A 27029-nucleotide genomic window follows, 5' to 3' on the forward strand; every position below is an offset into this window, starting at 1 on the left:
TTTATATACAACCTGGGATATGAAAAATTGTGCTATATATGTGTAATAAGAATTGTAATGCATTCCGCTGTCATTTGTTTTATAAAAAAAAATCAATAAAGAGAAAAAAAAATCTTTCCAGCCATCAAATAGCTATGGATACTTAATATTAAGTCAGGTTACACTTTGTTTTCTGGGAGGCAGTTTTGTTTAGCAGAGTAATTCTCCACTGTGTGAATCAGTTCTTGCCTTGGACACGTGAAGGAAAAGCTCCCTAGATTCCTGGGAGAGCCGCTGAATGGCAAGCTCCTTTCTTGCTCTGAGAATGTTTGCCAGGAAGTGAAACTGGAGTTGGTGCCCAGTATTGGGCAACCGGAGGGGTCACCAGGTCAGGGAAGAGGGAGACAGCTGCAGAACTGGGAGGCAGAGAGCCACCATTGCTAGAGACAGGCTGATGTGTGAGATCAAAAGCTTTCAATGACTTTAGCTCCTGGAGTCAAAATGGTTTTAACTGCTTTCTCCTTCCCTTCCTCTTTATGGGATTTGCCTCCAAATATCGTTTAAGAACTGACATGATAATCATGTTCTCCCTTCACAATCACTATATCTGATGGAGATGATCTAAGGATTTTCACATGATCTGATACCAGGAAAGCTAAACAGATGGACTTGACCTTCAGAAAAAGGTCACAGGAGGAACTGTCTCACTGCCCTGTGATGGCAAAATGCATTCACTTGTATTTGCAAATATTCTTCTCCTGGGGAAATGATTGATTTCCCTAGCTGAAACTTGATATTACATCTTCATAAGCATGCGAATGCAAATTTTGCTTTCTTTTGTTATGAAATAGCTCAGTGAAGAGCTTGCAAATGTGAAAGATTGTCCCAGTAAAACTGCCACATTTTGTTAAAAGAGGCTTGAGCATTTTGAAAAAGTTAATTTCGGTATGCAAAATTGAGTGGTAAGGCGGATGGCCATGAAAATATAAGTTTTCTAAAATTTAGCAAAGTTTGGCAATCAAGGTTAAGAATGATGCATGATGCAGATTCAGAGAAAAGAAAAATGATGGATTATAGGAATTAATCCGTCAAAAGTCTGCCTTTAGGAAATATAAATAATCATTCACAATCTCTGGAAATTGCAATTGGTATACAGATCTGGAATATTTCACAGAAACGTTTTATTTATAGCATTGCAAGGGTCTGTTGCACAGATTTCTTTAACTTTACAGAAGAACTGTTTCTTCTTATTATTATAATAATTCAAATACAGTGATTACAAATTAATTGAAAGAAGTTTCATGAAGAGCAGTTTCAGCTACAAAAGAGACTTAAGTCACACACACATTTTTCCTATATAGTTTTCCAATCGATTGGTACCAATCCTTAATGACTCACATTAAAACACATAAAATTTACTTACAGAAGCACAACAGTATTTCCACTAAGTGGCTTTGAGTTTACAAGTCTTTTGTAGTTCTAGTCCACAGAACAAGTGGATTGTCTTAAAGGCATAACAAATAGAGTGCTTAGCCAAAGTTAATTCAAGTATCTCTTTTTTAAAAAGCATGATATTTCAGGATTAAAAATGAGCAATTAAGCATGGCTTTCTAAATTTAAAGTCTTAATAGAAGTGCCTTTAAAAACAGTCAGAGGTTATTATTCTCCAAGTGCATCTTCAGGTTTTGATTGTAACTTTACTGACAGTTTGGGGCTAAGCATGGAGAAAAACCATTGAGAACACTTATTGGGTCTATTAGTCAATTTCTTATCCCCTCCAAATTGGCTCTCATTTTTGGTCAATATCTCGTAGCTCACCTTATTTACTAGTTCTACCAGGTAATTGTCACTGTAATTAAGCAATTGCTCCTGGAGTAGCGGTTCTTCACATTTCCAAAAGACATCAGCTATCCAGCCAACTTCAGCTGGGAGTGCAGGGCTCTGGTGTTCCTCGTATCTGCAGCAGAGGGCATCCTGCTGAGGTGTGCAGTTTGCAGCATTAAGGGTGAGCTTTTGCATTCACTTGCACTGAGTTGCACCTTTGGGTAGTTCACTTTCCCTTCCAGATTTTAGAAACTCTATTTCAGTCCAGGCTGTTGCTATACACAGCGACCCTGGTTTCAGGGGGTGTGTTCATGCCTTACAGCAGCCTGGAGCGTGACTTCAGGGGAACAACCTTCTTCCCACCATGCTGTGTGGAGACATCCAAGGGAGCCCTTCCACATTCCCATTCTCATACCCAGTCTTAGCCCTGAGGCCCCATGTTGGTATTCAGTCTTCTCAATGGACATATGGAAAGGTGCAGGCAAGCAAAGCTGTGACCCACCAAAGTTTCAACATTGCCTCTGCAGACTCATTCTGAAAACCCTTTCTAAAAGAATGCAAACTGTCAATCAAACAAAAACCTGCAGGGACAGCCCTCTGATGAGAAGACTTAATCATCAGTCAGGTGACTCTGGTGTTTGTCCTGTGATCTTTACTTATTTTACTCTAGTTGAAAGACATGCAGACTCAATAGAGTTGCCTGAACTCTCACTTGCATACTGAGAATCCAAGCATGTTGCTTTTGTTTCCAATTTCATTATCACTAATTTAATAAATATTAAGCCTTTTACACCTGGATGGGCCCTGGGGAGATCTGGGTGAATAAGAGATGTACAGTGTCTGCCTAACACTGAGGCAGGAGCCCTCCGTATGAGGCTCAGACCTGCAAGTCTGGATCCTACTTGGCTTGTGACAGTGCTTTGGTGTGTCAGTACTGTGTTCACACCACACTTCAACACGGATTGCCAATGACCAAGGGCGGGTGTGCTGTGAAATAGTCCATGTGTATGCAAAGGCAACTGTAGGGCTTGAAAATAAGTTTTAATCACATTACACTTGTTTTTTGGGTTTGGCTCATGGCAGCCCATTCTCTTGTTGAAGTAACATGAATGTTTAATTGTATCAACAATATGTTTTAATTTGTGTTTTGCTTAAGATTTGCATTTTCCCCTTTTTAAATTATTTCATCTGAGTGCCTCCAGTGGTATTATTGAACATGTATAATTTCAGTTGTTAAAAGAATTCACATACATAATAATTTTCAAAGCAACTTATAATTAACTAAAGAAGGAAGCAACAGATGTTGGAGCATGAAAAAAATGTTTTAAAATACTGAATATTTTTCACAGATGCTGTGGCTTCTTTCTTCCCAAGTGCATTACTTTAATAATCCTAAAACTTTCTAAGAACCAGAACCCGGCTCTGGAGATTTTCATATGAATATGAGAGAAAATACAAGCAACTACTGCTACATTTAGATTTTTTCATTAATATTTTTAAATTTGAATCAAGCTTACATTTAGAAATCTTCAGAATTTAGCAGCTAAAATAAGCACATTAAACTGCTTCTCCCTGTGGTCCAACAACATGTCACCATAACTAATGTGACATTCTTTGAAGAGTTGCCTCTTTATTTCACTCCGCAGCAAGTTTTCCCCCCTAGACATATTTGACTTGAAGAATCTCATGAGGTTCTGCTTTGAAAGAAACGCTTGCATGGTTGTAATAAAGACCCTTGGAAATCGAATTGGCTTATATGGTGTCACGTTCTTGTCTTATTTTATCAGTTACACCACGTGGGAAAGGAGCAATCCACATACTGTCACTTGGCATCTCGCTTCTGTTAGTGAGAGACATGTTCCACATCTGCTCCATCCTCCCCGATCCCATGAAGTAGCCCAGTTTGAGACTATTAGGAAGCAGTGTGCAAAGGAATGCCGGTGTCTTCATGTGGGAAAGAGCGATGGCAGAGGCTAAAAGAACAAAGCTCTGCCCTATCCACTCACTGAGCTCTGCACATGGACCCACAAGCAGATGAACCATACGGTGTTCCAGCTTAAAAGAGAGGGAGGCAAAAATAGCAGGGTAAACAGATGGAACCCAGGCATCCAAGGGAGCCCTTCCACATTCCCAGGCCGTTTTCATTATGAAACTGATTGAATGGATTTCTTTCTCTTGTCTTCTCAAAACTGCAAAGAGCTTTAGTGATAAGCTGCTGGAGTCTGAAAATGCAGAGGAAAGGCGCTCTGCCTGTACGGCACCTTCCTTGAGAACTGATTTCCCTAATGCTTGGTGTGATCTCACAGGACACTGTTCATTTCTAAACAGTTCTACCTACGGAAGGTAAGGACGTTCTCCATCACCTCAATGGCTGACCCATGGCTGTTCTGTGCTTTGCAGAATTTTCAGATCATTCATCTGAGTATTTAGTCAACCACCGGTGTTGAGTATTCACCATGTACAAAGGATGGGTCCTTTGGGAGCTCTGCAAGTGGAGACAGCAACATTCCTTCCCTCAAGGAGGTCCCCTTCTAACTTAAGAGAAAAGATACAATTCGATGACTAGATAACAAAGGAGAAGTGGAAAAGGCAATAGGAAAGCTAGGAGAGGACTCGGGTGACCGGGAGGGAGGGTCACTTCTGGCTGGAAAGCCCGGGTCCGTGAGGGTGTGGAGAAAGGAGTGGAGTGCACCATGGGAGGATAGTTGAAGGCTGCAGACTGCCAGAGAGGGGTCCACTCCGGAAGGTACCCCTGTGAGCCTGAGCAAGCTCAAAGGAACGTGGCAGGACCCCGTGGCTGGGGGGCTGCATGCCATCTGCCCTCCCGGGCTCACTCTTGGCAATTACACACTGCATGCCCTGCCCTTCTTAGGATCCCACTTCCACAGCCTCAGTCCATTAATGATTTCAACAAATACAAGCTACATCACATTTTGAATTATTTTCCTTTACAGTCAGGAAAGTTGTGTTGCTTTTCCTACCTAAAAGAGATAGCTAATTGTATGTGCATACAGAATGCCGTGCAGGCAACGTGTGTGCATGTGTGTAGACGTGCGACTTTGCTGTGGTCATCCCTTCGACTTCAGACACTGCTTCTGTTTTGTCACCATTTACCTACCTCAGTGCTCCTCAATTTGGAGCACCAGGTTTCGGGCTGATACAGCTCCCAAACATGTTATGCACCCTTCAACTGAGTCCTGTTTCAAGGAGGCTGGCTCAATCACTTTGCTATTAGGCAAACCAACTGTTCTTAAACTTTAATACCAAATAGTTGACATTTTGAAGACAATTCAATTCAGGGACAGTATTTTATTTACTACTGCTTTCCTAACACCCAGCAGAGTATAGGATATTGAGTATGCAAACCTAATTATTAAATTTGCATATTAATTTGAAAGACAATGGTAATTTGGGAAACATCCTCACCACCCTTTTGAATGACATTGGCAGATCTAGTGTATCATGCTGCTCATGCAGGCCCTTGGTGGCTTCCTACAGTGTCTCCCAGCAGAACTGTGGCTGGTGTTCCCTCTCAGATTCTTCACACCCACATGGAGCTGTCTTTACTTCACATTTAATTTTTCTTCCCATGCTATTTGCTTATGAGCATTTCATTTCTTGTTCATATTCTTAAATTATTTCGAATTCTTTCTAATGAGCTTCACAAGTCTGCTCTAAATGGTACAAATCTAGGACTGAAAACCAGTATGCTTGCGGAATCGTGCATGGAGTTCATTACCATTGGTTTTGGTGTCCTTTCACGACCTTATCAGGTCCCCATGGTACTAATGGAGAACACCTAATCGGAAAAGAAAGTCTAAATTTTATAGTGGCACAAATTCCAATATTTGAACTTCTCTTTGCAAATAATATTTTAAAAATACTGGACCTGGGCTATTTCCACAGCCTCACCCCTGTGTTCACCAGACGTTGTGTTCTTTGCCTTGGTGAGCTTTGTGCCTGCCAGGCAACTCCAGCCCTGCGCAGTCCCTCAACAAACAAGTCTTGAACATCCTTGAGCTTGAGACCCTAATCTGGCTGAGTCACCCTGGAGAGAGCCAAAGACCAAATCCTGCAGATGCTGGTAGAAGGGTCACAGCTGAGCACAGTCTACGCCTGTTGTGGAATGGGAAGAGTCAAGCCAGTATCTTCAAACTGGTGTTCGTGAGTTGGGCTTCTCTGAGTATTGGGGTGTGAGTCAGTCTGCTTGGTATTACTGTGACCCAAATACTTAGCAAATGCAACTTAGAAGAGGAAAAGTTTATTTTGGCTCATGGTCTCAGAGGTTTGGTCTGTGGTCTGCTGACTCCGTTTCTCTGGGCCCAAAGTGAAGTAGAGATCAGTGGAACATCCCAGCAGAAGGGTTTGGTGGAGGAGCGCTACTCCATTTATGGTGGCCAAGAAGCAGAGAGGCAGGTGGGGTGTAGCCTCTGGGGAGATATAGCCTTCCAGGGCACACCTCCAGGGACCCGGCTCCTCCAGCCACACCCCACCTGCCTACAGTTACCACCCAGTTACTCCATTCCAACTAGGGCTGGACTTATTAGGTCACTGCTCTCGTAATTTAACATTTTACCTCTGAATATTGCTGCATTAACACAGGAGCCTTTGGTGACATATCCAAACCATAATAGTGTACTGAGACTTCAGAAGGCTGGTGCTCCCCGGAACTTTCCATGCAAGTGCTGTTGCCCATTCATTTGCTCTCACTGGAAGGGCAGGCACTGGGTTGCCTGGAGCTTTGGTGTTTCCCTTGGAGGAACTGAGTGTGGCTTTCCTCTGCCCTGAGGGCTGTGCAGGTGCCCCTCTGTGTCCACTGAGCCTCCCCTGGTGGTGTAGTCCACCCGACCAGTGTCAGTCTCTGTGGCTCCGGTACTTTAATATGTTTTCCCATGCACTGTGAATCTGAATGAGACTCACCTGTGGGTGTTTTAGATAGAAATCAACAAATGGGACCTTAAGCTGGAAATATAAACACCTCTGACACGTTGGAATTGGTATTAAGTTTTGCAAACAACAATTCCTGGGGCTGTCAAAGAGATATAATTCCACACGTGCTCTTGGAAGGGATCTGGCCCCTCCTTCCCTCTGTGCATATCTGACGCGGTCCTCGCAGGGCCTCTCTTCCTCTTGGTTGCCGGTCATTACCAGCTCAGATTGGAGTCAGGTTATTCTTAGATGTACCCCAGGGGTCATAGAACAGCCAGAGAAATCTGGGCAAGGGAAACTCCATTGCATTGTGATGTAAGTTTGGTTAGTTTGTGAACCTCTGGCAACTGCCTTTGACTTTTACCTGACCCCCCCCCCCCACCCTGCCAAGAGAAAAGTAAGCAGTACACATTCTAACCTTTTCCTAAGTAGACACTGTTCCTTATTCCTTCACAGAATTTGGACCTTCCCTTTTGTTGCTTCGGCAGTGCTGTTTGAGTAGGAGAGTCCTGAGAGAGTGTGACTGTGAGATTATTTTCAGTTTATGTGGTTTTGCCTCTTTTATTGAATGGGAATTGAATTAACTTCTAGTATAAGTATTTAAAGTAGAAAAAAAAAAAAAGCTAAGCTTTCCACACAACCATTTACAACAGGATAGTATTACAGAAGGAAGTTTTACAGGCCTGGCTCTCTGCAGGCATCTTATTTACATCTCAGTGGAGAACAGACATTTACTTGGCAGAGTCTGGAATCATAGATTATGTCCTCATAACTGTATCAGGGTCAAGTTACTGGTGATCCTCAAGTTAGAGGAAGCTGGGGGAGGCCGGGCTTTCTCATGTTCTCCCCTGGCACCTTGGTGATACCTCATGGAGACTGGCGTGAGACTCCGGGACCCAGCGGAGGGGCCTCTCGGTGGCTCACCTCTGCATCCACAGCACTTCCAAAACCTGCACAGAGTACCTGCTCGGAGAGGAGCGTGTGAGGCACTGGAGGACATGCATTTGCTAGGGCCAGCTGCTCAGATCAGTGGTCTCTCAGAGTCCCCAGGCAGCTATGTTATGTGTACACAGACATGCAGAGAAGAGAGCTTTCAGCACTTGAGGTTGTATTTGTATATCTCCCTCACTTAAATTTGTGGGGCCTTTTCTTGTGACCACCTCTTAGAATAGGGAAAAGGCATTAGAAGTTATAGAGCTAGTGGTGCTGACCAGTAGAGGTAGCAGCAGGATTCTGAGCACAGACAGTGAAGGAAATTTGCTTTAAACCAGGTTCACCAAGGTGTGAACAAGTAGATTTACTTTTCACTGATATTCACGTTTCATATCACAATACGTTTACAGTAACCAAATAGAGAACATTGTGAATGATACATTTATATTAGTAAGACTAAGGGAAATGATGCTGTGGTTATTTCAATAAATATAGAATAAACATTTGATAGAATTTGGCACTCATTTGTAATAGCTTAAAAAGTACTCAACAGAATGAATGGAGTTCCTGTAATCTTACCAAAGATACCTCTTGCGAGCATCGTCATGTTTTGTGGTGAAACATTAGAAGGCTTTCTATTAAAGTCAGGAAAGAATCAAAGATTTCTGCCAGCACTGCCAACGCTCAGTACTGTCCTTGAGTTTACAACCCATTCAAAGCAACAAGCAAATAGGAGTGGTGAGATCAGGACGGGGACCCCTCCCACCCAAGGTTCCTTCCTGTTCTCTTTCCTGTGTCTGAGAGGTCAGGGACTACTAGCAAGGACTCTTTAAACACCCTGTGACATCATGCTGCTGTCTTTGCTGAATTGGGCCAGGCCGAGCACCTGCTGGTGGCAATGAGGGGGATCCTTAATTGGATGGGCTCCTAGATCCCTTCCCACTTCAACCCTGAGAGCTTCATCTGTACCTCTTTTAGTGTTTTTTGATTGGAGAGCTGGTCCGGATTCTTAGAGAATTGGGGCATTGTTGAGGAGAAGCCAGCAAGAATCCTGAGGGATAGCAACGTGCTTTCCGATACCTGGGCCACATTTGTGCTGTGTCTAAGGAAGTGCTGCAGGCTGGGTCTGGCCAAGGGCCTGCTGTGATAGCAGGTGTCCAGCACTGTTCCAGAAAGACCCAGAGGAATGGGTTGCAGCTACCTTCAGGGATGTTACCGTAAGGGAGACCCTTGTGCAGACAATCCTGTGGTGGCCTCTCTCAGTTGTTCTGCTGGGGGACAGTGGCAGCATGCAGGAGGAAGCAACGTTTTCATGTAAATTTAGGAGAGTCACATTTATGACAGAGGCAACAGGTTTAGTTGAGGCTAGAAGCCATGGCCCATGTCTGTGGTCTTGAAGCAGGGCCACATGAACAGTGTGCTGGTCAAGGCGGTGGGACCATTCAGGGAATCCCTGTCCAAATGTTCCTAAACCTCTGGGAAGTCATGCACTTCAGGTTTTATCTTTCAGGTGTGTGGATTCTCAGCAATACTGTGAACACTAATTAGCCAATGCTCTTTGAAACTGGCACCATGACTGTCATTCAAAATGTCTCGCAAGCTGGGTGCAGTGGTGCACACCTACAATCCCAGCAACTCAGGAGTCTGAGGCAGGAGGATTGCAAGTTGAAAGCCAGCCTCAGCAACTTAGCAAGGACCTAAACAACTCAGCAAGACCCTGTGTCTAAATAAAATACAAAAGGAGCTGGGGATGGGCTTGGTGGTTAAGTGCCCCTGGGTTCAATCCCTGGTGCCAAACAAAACAACAACAACAAAAAAAAAAAAAAAAAAAAAAAAAAAAAAAACTCTTGCACAGAGTTTCTGCATCTGCAATTTTGATTATAATTGTATGAAATATATATTTAGGCTTCCCAGTATGGCTTTAGACATATTTCTGGAAAGGCAGACATTTTTTGCAGCAACCCTATAGAATTTTTTGTCTAAATGAATAAGAAATAAAACAAAAAGTAGTCCATCTTCTGGCTTAAATTTTGCAATGTTTTGTAGAACAGAAAACAAATCAAAAAGTTCTCCACAGTACAGAATTTTAAGTATTTCAATGGGGACATTTTCTAAAGGCCTGCTGGGTGACTTTCAATAAGAAACACTCTTCCATTTTAGAAGAAGCTACATTCTGGAATAGGAGATTTGTAGCTACATTTGCTGGCTTAGATGACCTTATATATAAACTTCCAAATAAGTGACCTCCATTATAGGCTCTTATGCTTTAATATATAAAAGAGTGTGCGCGTGTATAGTAAAGATAAGGGAAATAGCTAAAATAAGGACTATGTGCACAGTAAGAACTAGGGGAAGTATCTGTCACTTAAAATATGGGTTTGGAAGCAGTTTATTCCTTAATTATTTAATCACCATTTTATCTTTTAGGAATATCAGCAATTTATCCACTTAGTTATTTAATATCATTTTATATTTTAGGAATATATAGCAGAATGATTTCCAAATCATATTTAAGCAGATAAAAATCCATAATATGGAATGATCTTTAAACGTGGATTTGAACAATTATTTAACTTATGGGAAACTTTAAGATCAATAAAGAGTTTTATACCATTCCCATCTGTCAAGTAACTTCACATCTAGAAGTGCATGACGCAAACATTTGAGGTAAGCCTCTTGTAGCCCTCACTCATGTGGAAGGAGGCACCTCCATGACCACATCCCCCGCCAGGGCCCCAGGAAGAAGCAGGTGAGCTGCAGGGATTCTGCTGACCCGTGACTTGGGTGATGTCCTCACATCTGGCCCTGGCTGGCTTTGTCCTTTAGTCTTGCTCTAGTAACTCCGATCATCGGTGCCCTGGAGTTTTACGCAGAGGGAAGCAGGAGGAAGACCCTGAGAAGTGGGCCCAAGGAAAGCAGCATAGCCGTTGCCTGACCGACTGGCACTTAGGTGACAAAAGGGAGACCGGCGTGAGGCTGTGTGATGGCGAGAAGACCACATTCTAATGTTGTAATGGCATTGACAGTGCCACTGTCCCACTGTACCTGAGGTTCCAGCACCCCCTTTAGGTAACAAAATCTGCAGAATTTACAAATGGAATAGTATTTACATATACCCTACCCACATCCTCCCACATACTTTAAATCATCTCTAGATTCCCATGAGCTAGAGCTCTCAGGTGAGTAGTTGTTGTGTATTTAGGGAATAACGACAAGAAAACCAAAGACTATGTTTAATACAATCACAATTTGTGTTTTTAAAAATATGTTAGAGGTGGAGTTGGTTGAACTTATGGATACGGAACCCGTGGATAGGAATAGCTAACTGTAATAGGTAAATTTAATTATCCAAGACATTGATAAGACATGAAATTCAGTCGTGAGGGAAAATGTTGTAAGTCATAGAATTAATCCATCATTAGTGGCCATAACAGATTTGTGTTGTGATGTCGTCATTTCATTCAGATAGAAATATTTGCTTTTGTGAAAAGCCTGTCTCCTTTGTTGGTGGCCTGGGAGCTCCTTGCTGATGCCGGATGGAATGGGGAGGGAGACAGGAGCCCAGCCAGGCCATCATAAGGGGTGTTTCTGTGGCTGTCAGCAGTGGTGACTTGTGCTGGCAAGCCACCCTCACACCTACCCTCTCCATTGATTGCTGCAGGGACAATACACACACAGTTTGAGTACTAATAAAACTAGGGACCAAAGACTTTTAACTTTTATTAAGAGAAAACAGTAGTTACGCCCAACTGTTTTGACAATTTACGGTTTTAATTAGTCAACTTTTATTTTCTGAGATCAAGAATCACAACTTTGGTTAAGATGGCTGAGATTGAGGGAGGCTGTCTTTGTTTTGGGTAGCAATGACAGCCTGCTATCATAACCCGTGATTTTAGCCAGAGCTGGTTACTCAAGCCAACAGGGATGTTGGATGTGTCCCACTTCTGGTGCTGCAATTGAGGACAGCGTCCCCCTCAAATGAAATACGTCAGCCTGTTGGATTCATGATCCTGGCTGAGTACTCCATGGGATTTGGGCCAGAGTGTCAGTTACAATGTCCTACGACTGTGGGGATATTTATCATCAAATCCCTTGTGCATCATAACTCCTGAAATAGGCATTTGTGGAACTTACGGCATGTTCACATATGACCCTTAAATGCCACATGTTTATTTTCATCATTAATATCTAAGACCTCTGAGGACATAGATCAGCTTTTTGAACAGGGTATTGATGCTTTGACAATGATTACTGAAACATGGATGGCTGAGCAGATGATTTCAGAAGTGTATTGTGAATGGAAAGCATCATTTAGGCAATATTACTTTGACTTTTAGTTTTAAAAATATGAAATGTTAAAATTAAGGTAATTAGGTCATTACCCATGAGTAGGAAACATTTGTGGGAAAAAGAACCTAATTAAGCAATCTGAGTTATTAAAACAAGATCACTTATATATTTGTAGTTAAGAAGAAAAAAGTTAATTTCCTATAGTAATTTTTCCAAAAGAAGAATCCCAGAATACAGCTCCATGGGATTTTTTTAATAGAGAAAAGATGTTGATAAAACATGCATGTTTTCATTTTCCAGATCCATTAAGTTTAGCTTAGAGAGCCAAAAGAACACCCAAGGCTTCCAAATACTTCCAAACAATGAAATGAAATGTCACAAGGGCTTTGACCTCAGCCATGCATGCTCCAAATACATCATTTGTGTTGTGAGCCTTTTAAAATAAATAAATGTCCTTACTGCTATTGGTCAGGGCATGAGATCTGCATTAAGTTGTGAGCTGGTGAAATGAAAGCTATGTGTAAACTCAGATAAGGGCAGATTTAGGAGAGAATAATCTTCTACTAGACAATCACATCCCGGGGTGGGGGGAAATGTGAAATCACAGACATAGATGCATACGTGCTAGTTAGACTTAACTAACTTTACCATACAGATAAAGCCACTCTGCTGCATTGGCCCTGGCAGGAAAACCACGGATTCTTGTGACCATCTGCACTTTCTTGGGAAGGAGGATCATTCCTCCAGTTACCATGTCCAGTGGGCGCTGATCATTTCATGTTCTGCATCCAGTCTTTGGTTCCAGGCTGTTACACAGAACAAATGATGCCACCTATAGACACTCTTGCTAATGATCATAAACTCTTATTTGGTTTAACACCTTCAGATCATCAGCATCATTTGTTTCTTTACAAGTAAATCAGTTCTACAGCTAAGATTGCTGAGGTACCAGCTAAGGGGCTGCGGGAAGTAGAAGGGAATCGTGTGTCTGCTGGGCTCTCCTGGTTGTCGGGGTGGGCTGTGAACTTAAGAGTGAACAGGAAGAACTGAACAGCCCCAGCACCTGTGTGATTCCAGGTAATGACCTCTCTGGCCATGTTTGCTAATATATTCTGTCCTCGGTTCTGGTTACACAGGAAGCTCTGTGCTCACAGGGCTCCCAGATCAGCTCTGACGCTTCCCGTTTGGAGAAGTCCATTAACTTTGTTTAACCCAGAGCTTCTCAGTTTTTTCTGAAAGCAGATGTTTCATTGGTAGCATCCATCAGCATCCCACAGAGACCCACTTTAGGAAAACTCTTTCACAGAATGAGTAGAACACCATTTTAAATGCTGTATATGCTCTGAAAGTAAAAGGCATTATCTTTATACTTTTCAAGCATAGTGAATGAAAACCTATAGCTCTGATGGAGTTGATGAGGTTTACATACAAATCAGGGGGCAGCCCATGTGTATTTTTTTTCTAGTCTATAAAATGAAGTTCAATAACATTAATTGTGAATAGCATCAGGAAACTTAATAAACTATGAATTGTAGCAACAGACCTCAGCTTGCTAGATAACCTCCAGGATTCTCAACACCCTGAGTTTCCTGTGAATCATGAATAACAAGTAATAGTCTTTTGTTTTTACTTTTCACTAAAACTTTCTCAGAATAAAGAATTGGAAAAGTATAATAGAAAGAGGACATTGAGTTTTCCATGATGGAAAATTCCTTGATACAGGGATTCAAAAGAGGCAAGAGGTAAGAAAATCCAACTTCATTTCAATCATCTAATACATTGAATCCTTGGAGCATTGGAAGAAGAGCCAGGATGTAAATTTCTCCTTTATGTATACAAACCAATAAGCACACATAGAGTACAACCAGAGAAATGAAAAGTTGTGTCCATTTGTGTACCATAAATCAAAATGCATTCTGCTATCATGTATGACTAATTAGAACTAATAAAAAAATAAAGAGAATAGATAGATGTGTATTGGTTTTAGATTTATGTGTAACAAGTTAATGGTTCAAACAGCATGCATTTATTTTTTACAGTTCCTTACGTCAATGGTCTGTGTGGAATCTCACTGGCTACTCAGCCCAGTGTCTCATAGTTTGAAACCTGATGATGGTTAAAGCTGCAGTATTTTCTGAGGGTCAGGCTCCTCTTTTGAGGACTTTGGGTGCTTGCAGGATTTAGTTTCTTGTGTTTTGGGGACAGAGGTCTCTGATTTCCTGCTGACTATAGTCTGGAGGTGGATCTCAGCAACTTGGGCTGCCCTAAGTTGTGGCCACACATGACAGCTCAGTCCCTCAAAGCCAGCAGAAAGATATCTCTCTCTCTCTCTCTCTCTCTCTCTCTCTCTCTCCTGCTTCTAGAAGGTCTTAGACCACGTGGCCTAATCGAGAGAGTGGATGCACCTGCAACTTGACTGATACATCACAACTCCAGGGAAGGGCCTCTTACAGAGTGTGGCAGGGGAGTGGGGGATCTCAGGAGCTTCTAAGATTCCCACACCCCACAGTGTCAGTGTGTGAGCAGGTGCTTACTGTGAAAGCACTTTGAGATCAGAGCTATGGCACCACAATCAAGGAACTGCATGCGGGAGCAGGCAGGGAATAGACTGGCTGCCCCAAGGTTCCAGCTCCAAATGCCCAAACTGTGACCCTGGGGATGCACAGGCCTGCATGTCTGAGGGAAAGCAGGAGAGAGCTGAGCAGTGCAGACGTCACTAGGCTTGGTCCCTGTGAGACGTCTTTAGGTAGGAATTTTACAATTTAGATAAGCCAGTAGAAGAAGGTGTAACTCTTTTGTCCTTTAGTCACAAGACAGCAGATTTTTTTAAAATGGCATCCAGAAGGTCTAAGGGAGGAGAGTGGAATTTCATTTATTGCAAAGCAAGAAGTCAAAACCAAGTTGTATGTACTATCAGCACTGTGCAACTCAAATTTCTTCTCCTTTTTTATTTAAATTTGTATTTGTTCTAATTAGTTATACATGACAGTAGAATTGCTTTGACCCATCATAAATGAAGTATAATCTCTCCTTCTTCTGGTTGTCCATGTTGTACACTCACACTGGTCATGTAATCATCTATGTACATAGGATAATGATGTCTGAGTCATTCTACTAGCCTTCCTACTCCCATGACCCCTCACCACCTTCACTCCCCTCTACCTAAGCCCAAGTACCTCTGTTTTTCCCTAGCTCCCCTTATTGTGAATTAGCATATGTGTATCAGAGAAAATATTCAGCCTTTGGTTTTTTGAGATTGGCTTATTTCAATAACATGATATTCTCCAGCTCCATCCATTTACTTACAAATGCCATAATTTCATTCTTCTTTTAAAACTGAGTAATATTTCATTGTGTGCATATACCACAGTTTCTTTATCCATTCATCTGTTGAAGAACACCTAGATTGATTCCATAGTTTGGTTATTGTGAACTGAGTTGCTATAAACATTGATGTGCCTGTGTCACTGTAGTATGTTGATTTTAAGTCCTTTGGCTATAGATTGAGGAGTGGGATGGTTGGGTCAAATGGTGGTTCTTCTTAGTGTATTTCTTCAAAGCTCTAAAACTTTTAGAAATTAATTTTTATATTATTATGGTTTAGATGTAGTATATTCCAAAAGCTCATGTGTGAGATGATGCAAAAAGGTTTGGAGGAGAAATGTTTGGGTCATGCCTTTACCTAATCAGTGAATTGATCCCTGATGGGATTAACTGAGTGGTGACTGGAGGCAGGAGAGGTGTGGCTGGAGGAGGTGGTTCATTGGGGGCGTGGCTATGGGGTACATATTTTGTATAAGGAGAGTGGAGTCTCTCTCTGCTTTTTGATCATTATGTGAGCTGCTTCCCTCCACCACACTCTTCCACCATGTTGTTCTGCCTCATCTCAAATCCAGAAGAATGGAGACTGCTCTGTGGATTGAGACCTCTGAAACTGTGAGCCCCCAAATAAATTTTTCCTGCTCTGTATTATTCTGGTCAGGTCCTTCATCACAGCAGTGAGAAAACTGATTAAAACATATATAAATAAATATCACCTCATCAAACACTGACATCCAGGAACTTACAAAATATTCACCATTAGTGGCCTACACTGCCTCCCAACAAGGGCATAAGGGTGGGTTTCGGCCTGTGTCTTCGTTTCTGAGTTCTTCATAATTACTCTTGCTGCAATTTTACTTTACTTTTTTTTTTTTTTTTGCTATGAAATGGAACCACTTTAACCCATACAAGTTTGATTATGTGACTGTAATCATCATATTCAAATCCTATGGCTACAGGATTTTATTTCTTGTGGTTGTGAACCATGGAGGCATAGATAGCCAACATAATCTAGTAAGAAACTGCACTAATACTTGTTGGGTTTTTTTTTGTGTGTGTGTCCTTAAAAGAATCTAGAGTAACTGTATTGTTGCAAAAGCAAGTTAAATGAGCAGTCCTGCCCAACCCTTAATCGTAGTAACATAATCCCACTGTGGCTTATCCTATTGATTTCAATTCTTCCAAAAATTCTCATAATTCTTTGGAAGAATGCCTAAAATCTGTACAAAATATTATAAATTGTCCTGTGGGTATATGATATTTCCCCCTTAGACATGGAGAAATAGAAATAAAGGGTGGACACCTTTGCTGCAGGTCACCCATTTTCATTCCCCCAGTGATACGTATTCACTTCCACCTAGAAGTACTTTCTCCTTTCATTGCAAGATATTTGCCAGAAAAAAAAAAGATATTCTTGACTTTCACTCTCAGAAAATAAGAATTTAAAGGCATTATAGTTAGAGACTAAAGTAGATAGATTGATCTTCTCATTTGAGATGCTCATTTATAGAGTCCAAAGTGCCTACAAATCTCAGCCTCTGCAGTCCAGTTCTCTAGCAGCAGCACTGGTTTTCTTATCCTTTTGAGCTGTCTACCATGATATATAAGAGAAATGCCTAAAGTAATGTAGAAGGAGGAAAGCCAGCTCCATTTTTTTTTTAAATGCGCAGGTATAAAATCTAATGTGCATACCCCTCTACACACACACACACACACACACACACACTTCCTTTTGCAGAGTAGTATTTGGCTGCTCTTCTATACCTAGAAGAATCCACACTCTGCTGGTTGAAAGTGAGTGCATAGTCTGCTGGCCCAAGATGGCAGGCTCATGCTCCCTTTAGGAGCAGCCTTGGTGCTCATCACTCAGTGGGGCAAGAAGTTGCTTCACTCCCAGGTTTTGCCCTTGAGATAATCCAGGCACTAGCCTGGATGTAAGCAAGTGGCATAATGAAGGGTTAAGATGGTGGCACAAAATGTGCATGGCCACTCAGCAGGAACCTGGTGAACACCGTTTCTGTGTACAGTCATGGAGTTATGGATGATTTTCTACTTAAAAGCATTCACTTTTTGTTGCAATATTGTTTTTGCAATTTTTCAAAACATTTCTATTACATTCCATTATATATATATATATATTTTTTTGTGACTGGTAGTAATAGTGGAATGAGCACAGAGTAGAATTCTTAAAAATCTTTTCATCATCAGCCTCTCCTCAGAGTAACTTGTGTGAACAGAGTTTGTCATGCAGCATTTTGAATATCTTTTCACCTTCTATGAAAATCAGATTTAAATGCACGTGGGTATTTATCTGGGACAGCTGACTAAATCTAAAGAAAGACCATGAACTGTAAACGGTTTCTGGTGTTAGGAGACCGTGTTGTCTGACCCATTGTGTGGCAACATGTTGGGAAGTGTTGTAAGTGTTCAAGGATGATTTTCAGTGGATTAGGCAGTGAGTCAGGCTGCCCACGGACTGAGGTCTCCCTCCACCATGCCACCCTGTGACTCAGACTTCTCTAATTTTCATGGAAGGTGATTGTAACTCTCTCATGTTCAAAGGCCTGGACCAGTGAAGAGCCCTGCAGCCAAAGGAGCTGAGCGTAAGTGAAGCAAGTGTTGGCCAAGGGAGGAGGAACACATGCACACACACACACACACACACACACACACACACTCACGCACACACACAGAAGAGCATGCTGTTGCTACATGGGCTGGCTGGGTGATGGAAGATGACATTTCTCAGGCATATATATAATGACAAGTGAAGGTGGAGTTGACTCCATTTTGTATTAATGAAACATATATCTACAAATGCTTAGTGGTTATTTTCAGTTCTGAATATTCAAACATTAATGACCAAAAAAATAATATTTATGCACGTAGGCATGTAATGTAGGTGCACAGAATGTGTGTGGAAGTGCATCCGGGATTTAAGGTCTGTGAAGGATGATACCCACCTGTAGTGTTCTTTCCTTCTGAGCCTTTCTCTGGTTTTGATAACATCTGATCTCATGAAATGACCTGGGATTACTTCCTCCTTTGCAGCCATCAGCAAACGCTCTGTGCAGCTGCCAAATCCAGGCATTTCCTCCTTACACCCTCCAGGTCTCTAATTGGTATGCCCAGGCTTTCTTTGAGCTCCTGCATCGTACGGAATGCAGCGACAATAAGCCTTTTAATGTTTTTGAGGAACAGAATCTCGTTTATGTCATTTCTGCATCCTTTTCAGTGGTATGACTTTTCTCCTTGTCATAAGTTATGGCCTTTTGTTTTGTCTTTGGCCTCTTTTCATACCTCCTAAGTTTAGATTGGATGCTTAATGTGTAAGTCTCACCTGGTTTTGTGCTGGACAATTTTGTTGTTTGAAAAATATTCTAGAGATCTTTTCTGGGATGTGATTCAGTGACATAAAACCAGCCTGATGGTTTGGATTCTTGCTTTTTAGGTCTGGCACGTTTGGATCAGAGCAGCATTTGGTCTCTTGATCATTTTCCCACTGAAGGGTCAGGATATTTCTTGGTGCACCACTGATGCCCTGAGAGTTCAGTGTTTTTCCATTCCTGCTCGTGAGAGCAAGTACTGCTCTGAGCCCTGTGTGGTTGATCTTTCCAGGTGGGTCTTTCCCACCCCTGTATAATTTTTTTGTGTGTGTGTATTTACTGATTTTTATACCATTAAACACTTGCATGGGGCTCTGCATACAGCTGCAGTTTTTCCCATCTAGCAACCTTCTTTCTGAGAACCACAGTCATTTTGACATCACCTGCTCCCATCTGTCTCCCATGCCTTATCTCATATCTACCTGAGTTTCCATGTCCCATGCCACCACCTGGGAACCTTATTGGGGTTAGGACTGTGAAGGTCATGGGACTCCCTCACTGTTTCCCATCACTCAGTGACCACAGGCCTTGGTTGCTTGAAGGCTAGGGTTTTTAGAACTGTTATTTCATATAGATTTTGGTCATTCTGGTGCAAGGGTTAATCCTATTTCTGTTGCTCCATCTTGGTGGGAAACAGAAGTCACTCTGTAACCATGTAATGTTGAATCCACTCTTTGTTTACCTGCCTTCCATCCTGGGTATCACCAAAGTGATTTCCACGACCTCCTGCCAGTCTCTGTTCTGATTGACTCACACTCCTGCGGTCCCAGATTGACTTCCCTATATGCTTGAGTGCTTTTTGCCCTTTGCAGGCACTTTGAATTGGTTGGTCATTTCCTTTATGCACAATGGCTTTCTCTCTTGTCATGCCAAGCTTAGTTACTGAAAGAGAACTTGATAAATGCGAATGGAAACTGTAAGTAGTCCGTATGAGAGGAGATTCAGACAGTGATGAGGGCAATTGTTATACTTCGTGCTGAACACATGGTATCAAAATTCTGCTTGGCTTGTCTTCATCTCTCTATTTTACTTTGAATCTATAAAATATAAAGCATTTTAAGTTTCTCAAAGGTAAAACAAATAGCCAAATAAGAGGGTCCACTTAACCATCTAAATTGGCTCCCTACACTGGTGCAGATTCCATTTCAATAAGCTTATCAGTGACTTGATCAATATGATTTATCCTTTCCCCAGTAATTAGGGTAAATGTGCTCAAATTCAGTAAAATAAAATAAAGTTGCTTTTCACAAACTTGCCACCTGTCTACAGAGACAGAATTATACATAGATAATTAGGCTTTGGTGAAATATGTACTTTGATTCTGTAAAACAAGCCTGTGGTGAGAAGAGAGAAAGCAAGGATGCATTGAGGGTGAGACAGGAGGCTGCATTTGTCGGGTTCTGAATTTAATTTCTAAATGGGTGGTTTATCAGTGTTAACTGAGATTGAGAATCCATGGGTAACATAATTGGAGAAAGAATTTAAAATTTCTTTTTTTTAAGAGAGAGAGAGAGAGAATTTCAATATTTATTTTTCAGTTTTCGGCGGACACAACATCTTTGTTTGTATGTGGTGCTAAGGATCGAACCCGGGCCACACATATGCCAGGCGAGCATGCTACTGCTTGAGCCACATCCTCTGCCCTTAAAATTTCTTTAGTAACCATTCTTATCTAATAATTCCACCAGAATATTGAGAATCCTATGTAGCAAATAATAGGAATTAGCTCCCTGGAATCATTTCTTGTTCAAGTTCCATTCAAATCTAGATAGTACGGCAGCAGTACACCACCAAATTGTAGCAGACAGATTCACTTAAGCCTCCTCGGTGATCATGACTGAATTGAATCACTTCATACTTTGAGTCATAATTTTAAAACAGATTGGCCTTACCATCCCTCCACCTTTCATAATCTGATACTTCAAGCAAGTGTATCATAATCGAACCATCCAAAGCAGTTAAAAGAAGCCCTGAGTTTCATGTTAAACTGTGTACTCTGAGGAAATTAAAATTAAAACTGAAGAACAGGTTCAGTTGTTGGGATCTTAGATCTAGTGAGCTTGCACCAATCCTCCTCAGCCACATACTGTGTCCACCCCTGGGACATGTGACAACCTGTCCTTCTGGGACCATCATAGATGCCAATCCAGTCACTGGAACTGGCTTTCAAATACATTTACCACTGAGAGATTTCAAGAACTAAATAAACTTCACCTCCATAGAAAAGATGAAATTTCTGGTGGAGGAAGGTAGGTTTGGCTGGGGGTAGTCTCCCTGTTTATTAGGATTATAATTATCATACTATTTCATAGTTGATATCAGACTTGTTAATTTGTACCACGTCCACATTTTATACCTAGATCCGTAAACTGCATGTGTCCCGAGCCCCTTCCTGCAGAGGGCTCCTGGACCTTGCCCAGCCAACCTGGCACAGAATAACGTGGGCAAGTGGCACGGGCTATGGTGCTTTCACTCCAGTCTTGACAGCACTCCTCACGTGGGCACAGGCAGGGGTTTATTTCATCCTTCTCACGGGCTTCCGTGTCTAGTAATGGCATGTTACAATCTATGGCATTCATTAGGACTACTTTTTAATATAAAAAGCAGCATCCAAAAGATGCAGTAATAAAGAATCCCGTCCACAAAGAAGGCCGAAGTCATCGATCTCTCCAGTGTGGGTGGCATGGAGCTGGCACGAGTCAGGGGGAGCGCTAGAGGCATTCAATGTGAGCAGCCGCCATGACTGCTTTATGCATTTTCTTTTAAAAGCCTATGCTATTACAAACATAAAAAGCTACTGAGTGCCGCCCAATGTAAAAATTTAAAGGATGGTTGGAGAGTAAAGAACCTGGAGTAACCAGAGCAGTGATGGAATAGAGGGTCCTAGGCTCCCAGGTCAAGCTGGCATCGTGGACACACATGCATGACCACATTTTCTCACTAATCGAGAATTCAGCATCAAAGGGATTGTTTTTTCAGGGCTTAAACCTATGAAACGAAAAAGAGAGAGGAACAATCAGATTGTATTTTTTTTTTTTTAATGGGGTTGGAAACATATTCAAGATAAAGGAATCCAAGACTCAGAGAGAGAAACTGTGCAGAAAAACTAAACAGCTGCTGGCTCCGAATGTGGTCCTTAGAAAGGCCTGCTTGGAAGGTTGGCTCTTGGCTGACTTCAGGAAATTTGAATTTCAAATCATTTCTCCCATCTCCAGACTGATAAGAGTGGCTAAGCATGCCCAAACTATTGATGTAAACAACGGGGTGTGACCTTCCGTGCGTGACAGGCAGAGGCGCCTGTACACTGGACCCCAGGGAAAACCTGAGTGCTGAGTTTCCTGAACAGCTTCAGTGCAGAGGCGTGGGGCAGGGCCTGGCATTGTGGGGACTGCTCTTCTTTGCCTTTCCTGTGCTGGTTTCGCTTTGTATCTTTACACTGTAGTAAATTACAGTTGAGGGTCCTGTCTCACAGCCTGTGAACACTGCTGTCTCGGCAGAGAAGCCAGAAGTGGTTCTTGGAGGCCCCAGCACAGAGATGGGAAGAATCCTCCCACTTCCTCTCCTAGATCTCAGAGCTCAGGAATCTGCGGCTCATCTTTCTCTATTGGAAGCAAAATAGAGTTTAGGTGGCTTCTGTTTAAGAAATTGTCTCCATGCTATGATTAAAGTTGATTAAAAGTCTGGTAGAAATTTTAGGTTGGAATAATTTTCCTTTAATATTGAGCATAATGCTTCATACCTCCATCTTCCAGTAGTGCTGTTGAGAAATGTAAAGTAGCTTGACTTCTACTTCACCAGGGGGCTTAGACCTGATCTGTCCAGCAAAGGCCCACTATATGTATATAGATTTAGTTGAAGGTGGATACAATACCTTTATTTTATTTATTTTTATGTGGTGCTGAGGATGGAACTCAGTACCTCACCCGTTCTAGGCAAGTGCTTTATCACTGAGCTACAACCCCAGCCTCAGGAAGTTTTTACTTTACCAAGGAAAACAGACTGTCACTGGGCCTCAGGTCACTGGACTCAGCTGAATGGGGGATTTGGAAGTGCAGAAGGCTGATCAAAAAAATAACCGTCTCCTGGAAACCGAGAGCCCAACACTCTTACTCCACTTCTCCCCGCATCCCTGGAGACTCAGTATCACCATCCAGATGGGCAGGGCCCTGGAACAGTCTTCCTGAACAGTCCAATAAAAACAAACAAGCAAACAATAAATAAGTTTCTAACAGCTTTCTTCATCCGACTAACACATCCAGTCCCATCATGGCCAATAAAACTCTCCCCTGTGCCCAGGCTCCTGTGAACTTTTTGCCCTAATATTCTAATGTGAGCAGGAAACCAAGAATGTCCATGAATAAAGAGGAAATCACCTAATGTGAAAGAGAGATCCATACACACCAGGAGAAACAGCAAGTGGACAATACAGAACCCATAAAGAGAGAATCAGTTACTACTAGTGTGCTCAAATCAGAGACGGCCGTGGGACCAGGGAAACACTGTATCTGGTAACAGAACAGTCAAGACCATGAGAGATGGAAAGGGGGCCTTTGAAAATGGTAGAAGAGATGAAAATCCCAAAAGTCATTTGGAGGGTAAAGATAAAGTAGTATTCTATAAAGAAAAGCAAAAGATGAGAAGATGAAAATATGAGATAAAAGATAAGAAGCTCCATATTGAATGTCAGAACTTGTATCCAAACAACAGGAGAGCCAGCAAGAGAGGAAGGAAAAAAATGGAGAAGAAACAACCCACAGACTCATTGGGAAATTTTCTAAATCAAAAGTCTTTGCTTTACAGATTAAAATATAATTTTTTACCAAAATGACCCAAACTTAAGGATGTCATTGTGCCCTTCCACAATGCTGGGCAAAGAGGAGGTCCTAGAAGCTGCTTAGAGATGATTTTACAGATCACAAGTAAGGGAGAGAAAAGAGACTGACTTGACATTTCTAATGCAACACTGGAAGAGAGAGCACATGAAGCTTCACCTTTAATTCTGAAGCAAAATTGTTCCCAACCTAAACTTTTCATCAAACTTCTAACCAGGCTTGAGGGTAGCATAAAGATGCTTATGGTGATGACAGAGCACCAGACATTGGCCTTGCCAGCACCCTTGTTTAGGATGTCGCCACAGGATGTGCTCCAGCAAAAGAAAGTTTAACAAAGAAGGATGAAGGATGCAATGCAGGAAATAAAAGACTGAATACAGAGAAAGGAAGAAAAGCCCAGCATGTAGGTGCAGAGTGATTCAGGAAACAGAGAGCAGTCAAGCCAGTTTGGAGCAGGTCAGTGGGTTCTCAGAGGGACTTTTTAGGAATAGGCAATGGTATCCTCCCTGCTATTTCTGAATACCTGGTGGAAGATGAATTAAGGGCAAGTTCAGAGGCTGGGACTGGGGCTCAGCGGTAGAGCACTTGCCTAGCATGTGAGAGGCGCTGGGTTTGATCCTCAGCACCACATAAAAATAAATAAATAAAATAAAGGTATAAAAAAAATTCACATAAATCTTTAAAAAAAAAATAAAGGACAAGTTTATAGAAACTAAACAACTACTTATGCAAAGCAAGAGAAGCCTGGATTTGGACTGGAGGGAGCCCAACAAGAAGCATAAATCAATTGCAGTTCACCACATCACTCTGGGTAGCATTCACCTACTGATAAATGCAAACACTGAACTTTGATCTAACTAGGATTACAGCACAACTATGGTAGGAGGATGGGAGATGGGAAGGCTGAGTGACGTGGTAGACAGAAGAGTTACAGCCTCTTTTTCCATGCAGCACAATTCATGCACAATGCCTAACACACTGGAAAGTTCAGGGTTTTAGCTCCATGGTGGTAGTAGTATCAAGATATCCCACTCAAAGAGATAGGGAAAGGATAGAACAGCTCTCTTATAATAAAGCTTATTTTGTGTGTGTGTTTAATATTGATGATACTATTTGGAAGCGTGGCCATGAGTGACTGGCTACCTCATGCGTTGTTGGTTTTCCCTCTATAGAAACATCCTTTCTTGTTAGAGTGGAATTGTGATAACTACTGCATCCAAGATTAATCCATCTATTCCTGGTTTTGCAGCCATAAGATTTAGGACTGTTTTCATATAAACCCGGAGGTGTTCCAAGAAGATTGTCAATACCCTAGTCCTAAATTCCACCTTGTCCAGACGTGGTGTATCCACCTGGCAGTCCCTCAGATCTACTCCATGCTTGGCCACCCAGGACCCTCCCACCTGGGTTGTTCTAAGAGATTTCTGGGAGTGAGGGGCTGAGGAGAAACTGCAAAGGCTATCGGGTGCATAATGGGGGATGATGGGAAAATATGTTACAGACTAGAAAGAGGGGTGTGTGTTTTCTGTTGAAACTCAACCACCCCAGTGCTTTGGATCTGTGACTCCAGGGCTCACAATATCCACAAACCTCAAACTTAACATTACATGGTCTAAGAATCAAGTCTAGTTCCGTGGTTTTAACTTTGATACTTTAAAGAAAAAAGATAAACTTAATACCAAATAATCAGTATCTTGGGTTACTGATGAAGAAAATGAGGATGATTTTATGGAATTGCCTTTTTCTCCCACATGTGACTTTGTTTATTATCTTGTTCTCATTGTGTATATGGGGGAAACTGCACGTTCCTTGTGAAGACGGCCTGAGAGCTGAGCTCTCTGTTTATGTGTTTTCAATTTTGCAGAGCAGCTGTGAGTGTCTTTGGATCTGAAGTTTTAAGAAAACTTACCTTTCCCTGAAAGAGCAGCTGTCATGACAGGGCTTCGTCTATGCAGGGGGCTGAGACACACTATGCATTTTCTCTCCTAGGAATACCAGCCTTGTAACACCAATGCATGTCCTGAGCTGAAGAAGACCACGCCCTGGACGCCCTGGACACCCGTCAACATCTCTGACAACGGTGGCCACTATGAACAGCGATTCCGGTACACCTGCAAAGCCCGCCTGCCTGATCCCAATTTGCTGGAAGTGGGAAGGCAGAGGATTGAAATGCGGTACTGTTCCAGCGATGGGACCAGCGGCTGCTCCACAGATGGTGAGGGATGGTGGGAGGACGGACTGCTTCTGGGAGGCCTTTGATCTTGAGTCTAAGGTCATGGAAGAACATGGGTAGTGAGTCCTTGTTATTAATTGTGGCTTTGCAGTCTTTATCAAAGTGATCCCTGTAGAATAGAGTGGACTTCACAGCAAATTGAAGGGGGAGACACTTACTATGAGAATTTAGCTATATCCCCCCTTGTCCATGGAGGGATGCATTCATAGACTCCCAGTGGACACCTGAAACTGGACAGTACCAAACACCATACGAACTTGTTTTTCCTTGCACACATAAACCTATGATAAATTATGCTCATTAAGAGATTGCTAACAATAAATAATAATAAAATAGAATACTTATAAAGATATATCATAGTAAATGTTATGTAAATGTGTCTCTTCCCTGAGTCAACACAAGCATTGATACTGTATGATTGTGGTTGACCGCAAGTAACTGAAACCGCAACAAGGGACACCATGATAGGAGATGGTTCTGTGCATTCAGGCTCCAAATAACATCGTGTTTATGAAAGGTCCACAATAGTTTGTGCGAGATTTATTTTGGATGAAAAAATACACTGAGGAAGGACTTTCTATAGGTTTTCTGGAACTAAAATATAAGGTGAAAATAGTATTTCAGTTTATTTATCCTCAAAGTGGACAAAGTCAAGAAGAGTGGATTTCTTTGGTTTTACTCATACAGGATGTTTCTGTTAAGATGCACCATGTGTAAGAATGCCACGGACACGTGCCATTGCTTCACCCCCTGAACTGGGCAGACCCCTGAACGTCATGTTAGCAGCCTGGAGAAAGCCTGGGGAGGGAGCCAGACCTGCCCTCTGTCTGGTCCCAATGCTCCGCAGTTCTATTCTCTGGGCAGGTCACTTACTCTCCCTGGAGCTCCTCTCTCTGCCCTTGAGAAAGCGGGTTGGAGCCTGGTGATCCCAAAGAGCCTCATTCTTTGCTTTGCTCTCCGTCTCTTTCTGTATTCTTCAGACGCATCCTTGGAGCTTGGTTTGATGAACACGATGACAGTTACATCTTGCGCTAGAGCCTTCTCAAACATTTCCCAGCACTTCTGTGTTGTGGTTTTACTTTCATTCTCCAGCATAAATGGAACATAGAAAGGGCTGGCACCACTGATGTCATTTCTAAAGAAGGGGTCTTCAGGCCCAGAGGGGCTGGCCTTGACAGATGCCCCAGAGCTGGGGAGCTGGATTGCAGTGCAGGATTGACGTGGGTGGGATAAATTCATGGGGGACAGTGCTTCTCCTCTGGGTGGCCACCAGGAAAGCTCTGAGTAGTGGCCAGTGCTGCT

At 42.2% G+C, this 27029-nt stretch overlaps 1 protein-coding gene across 3 annotated transcripts in view; it reads left to right on the forward strand.

Moving 5' to 3' along the window:
• The window catches only part of Sema5a (semaphorin 5A), a 452724-nt gene that overhangs the window by 401002 nt on the left and 24693 nt on the right, over positions 1 to 27029 (forward strand). For all 3 annotated transcript variants that reach the window (XM_076857478.2, XM_076857480.2, XM_076857479.2), the window contains one exon: positions 25484 to 25709. In XM_076857478.2, the coding sequence (XP_076713593.1) occupies positions 25484 to 25709 (226 nt within the window). The remainder of the gene's footprint in view (positions 1 to 25483; positions 25710 to 27029) is intronic.

Source organism: Callospermophilus lateralis, chromosome 5, assembly GCF_048772815.1.
Source record: "Callospermophilus lateralis isolate mCalLat2 chromosome 5, mCalLat2.hap1, whole genome shotgun sequence".
Classification (NCBI taxonomy): Eukaryota; Metazoa; Chordata; class Mammalia; order Rodentia; family Sciuridae; genus Callospermophilus; species Callospermophilus lateralis.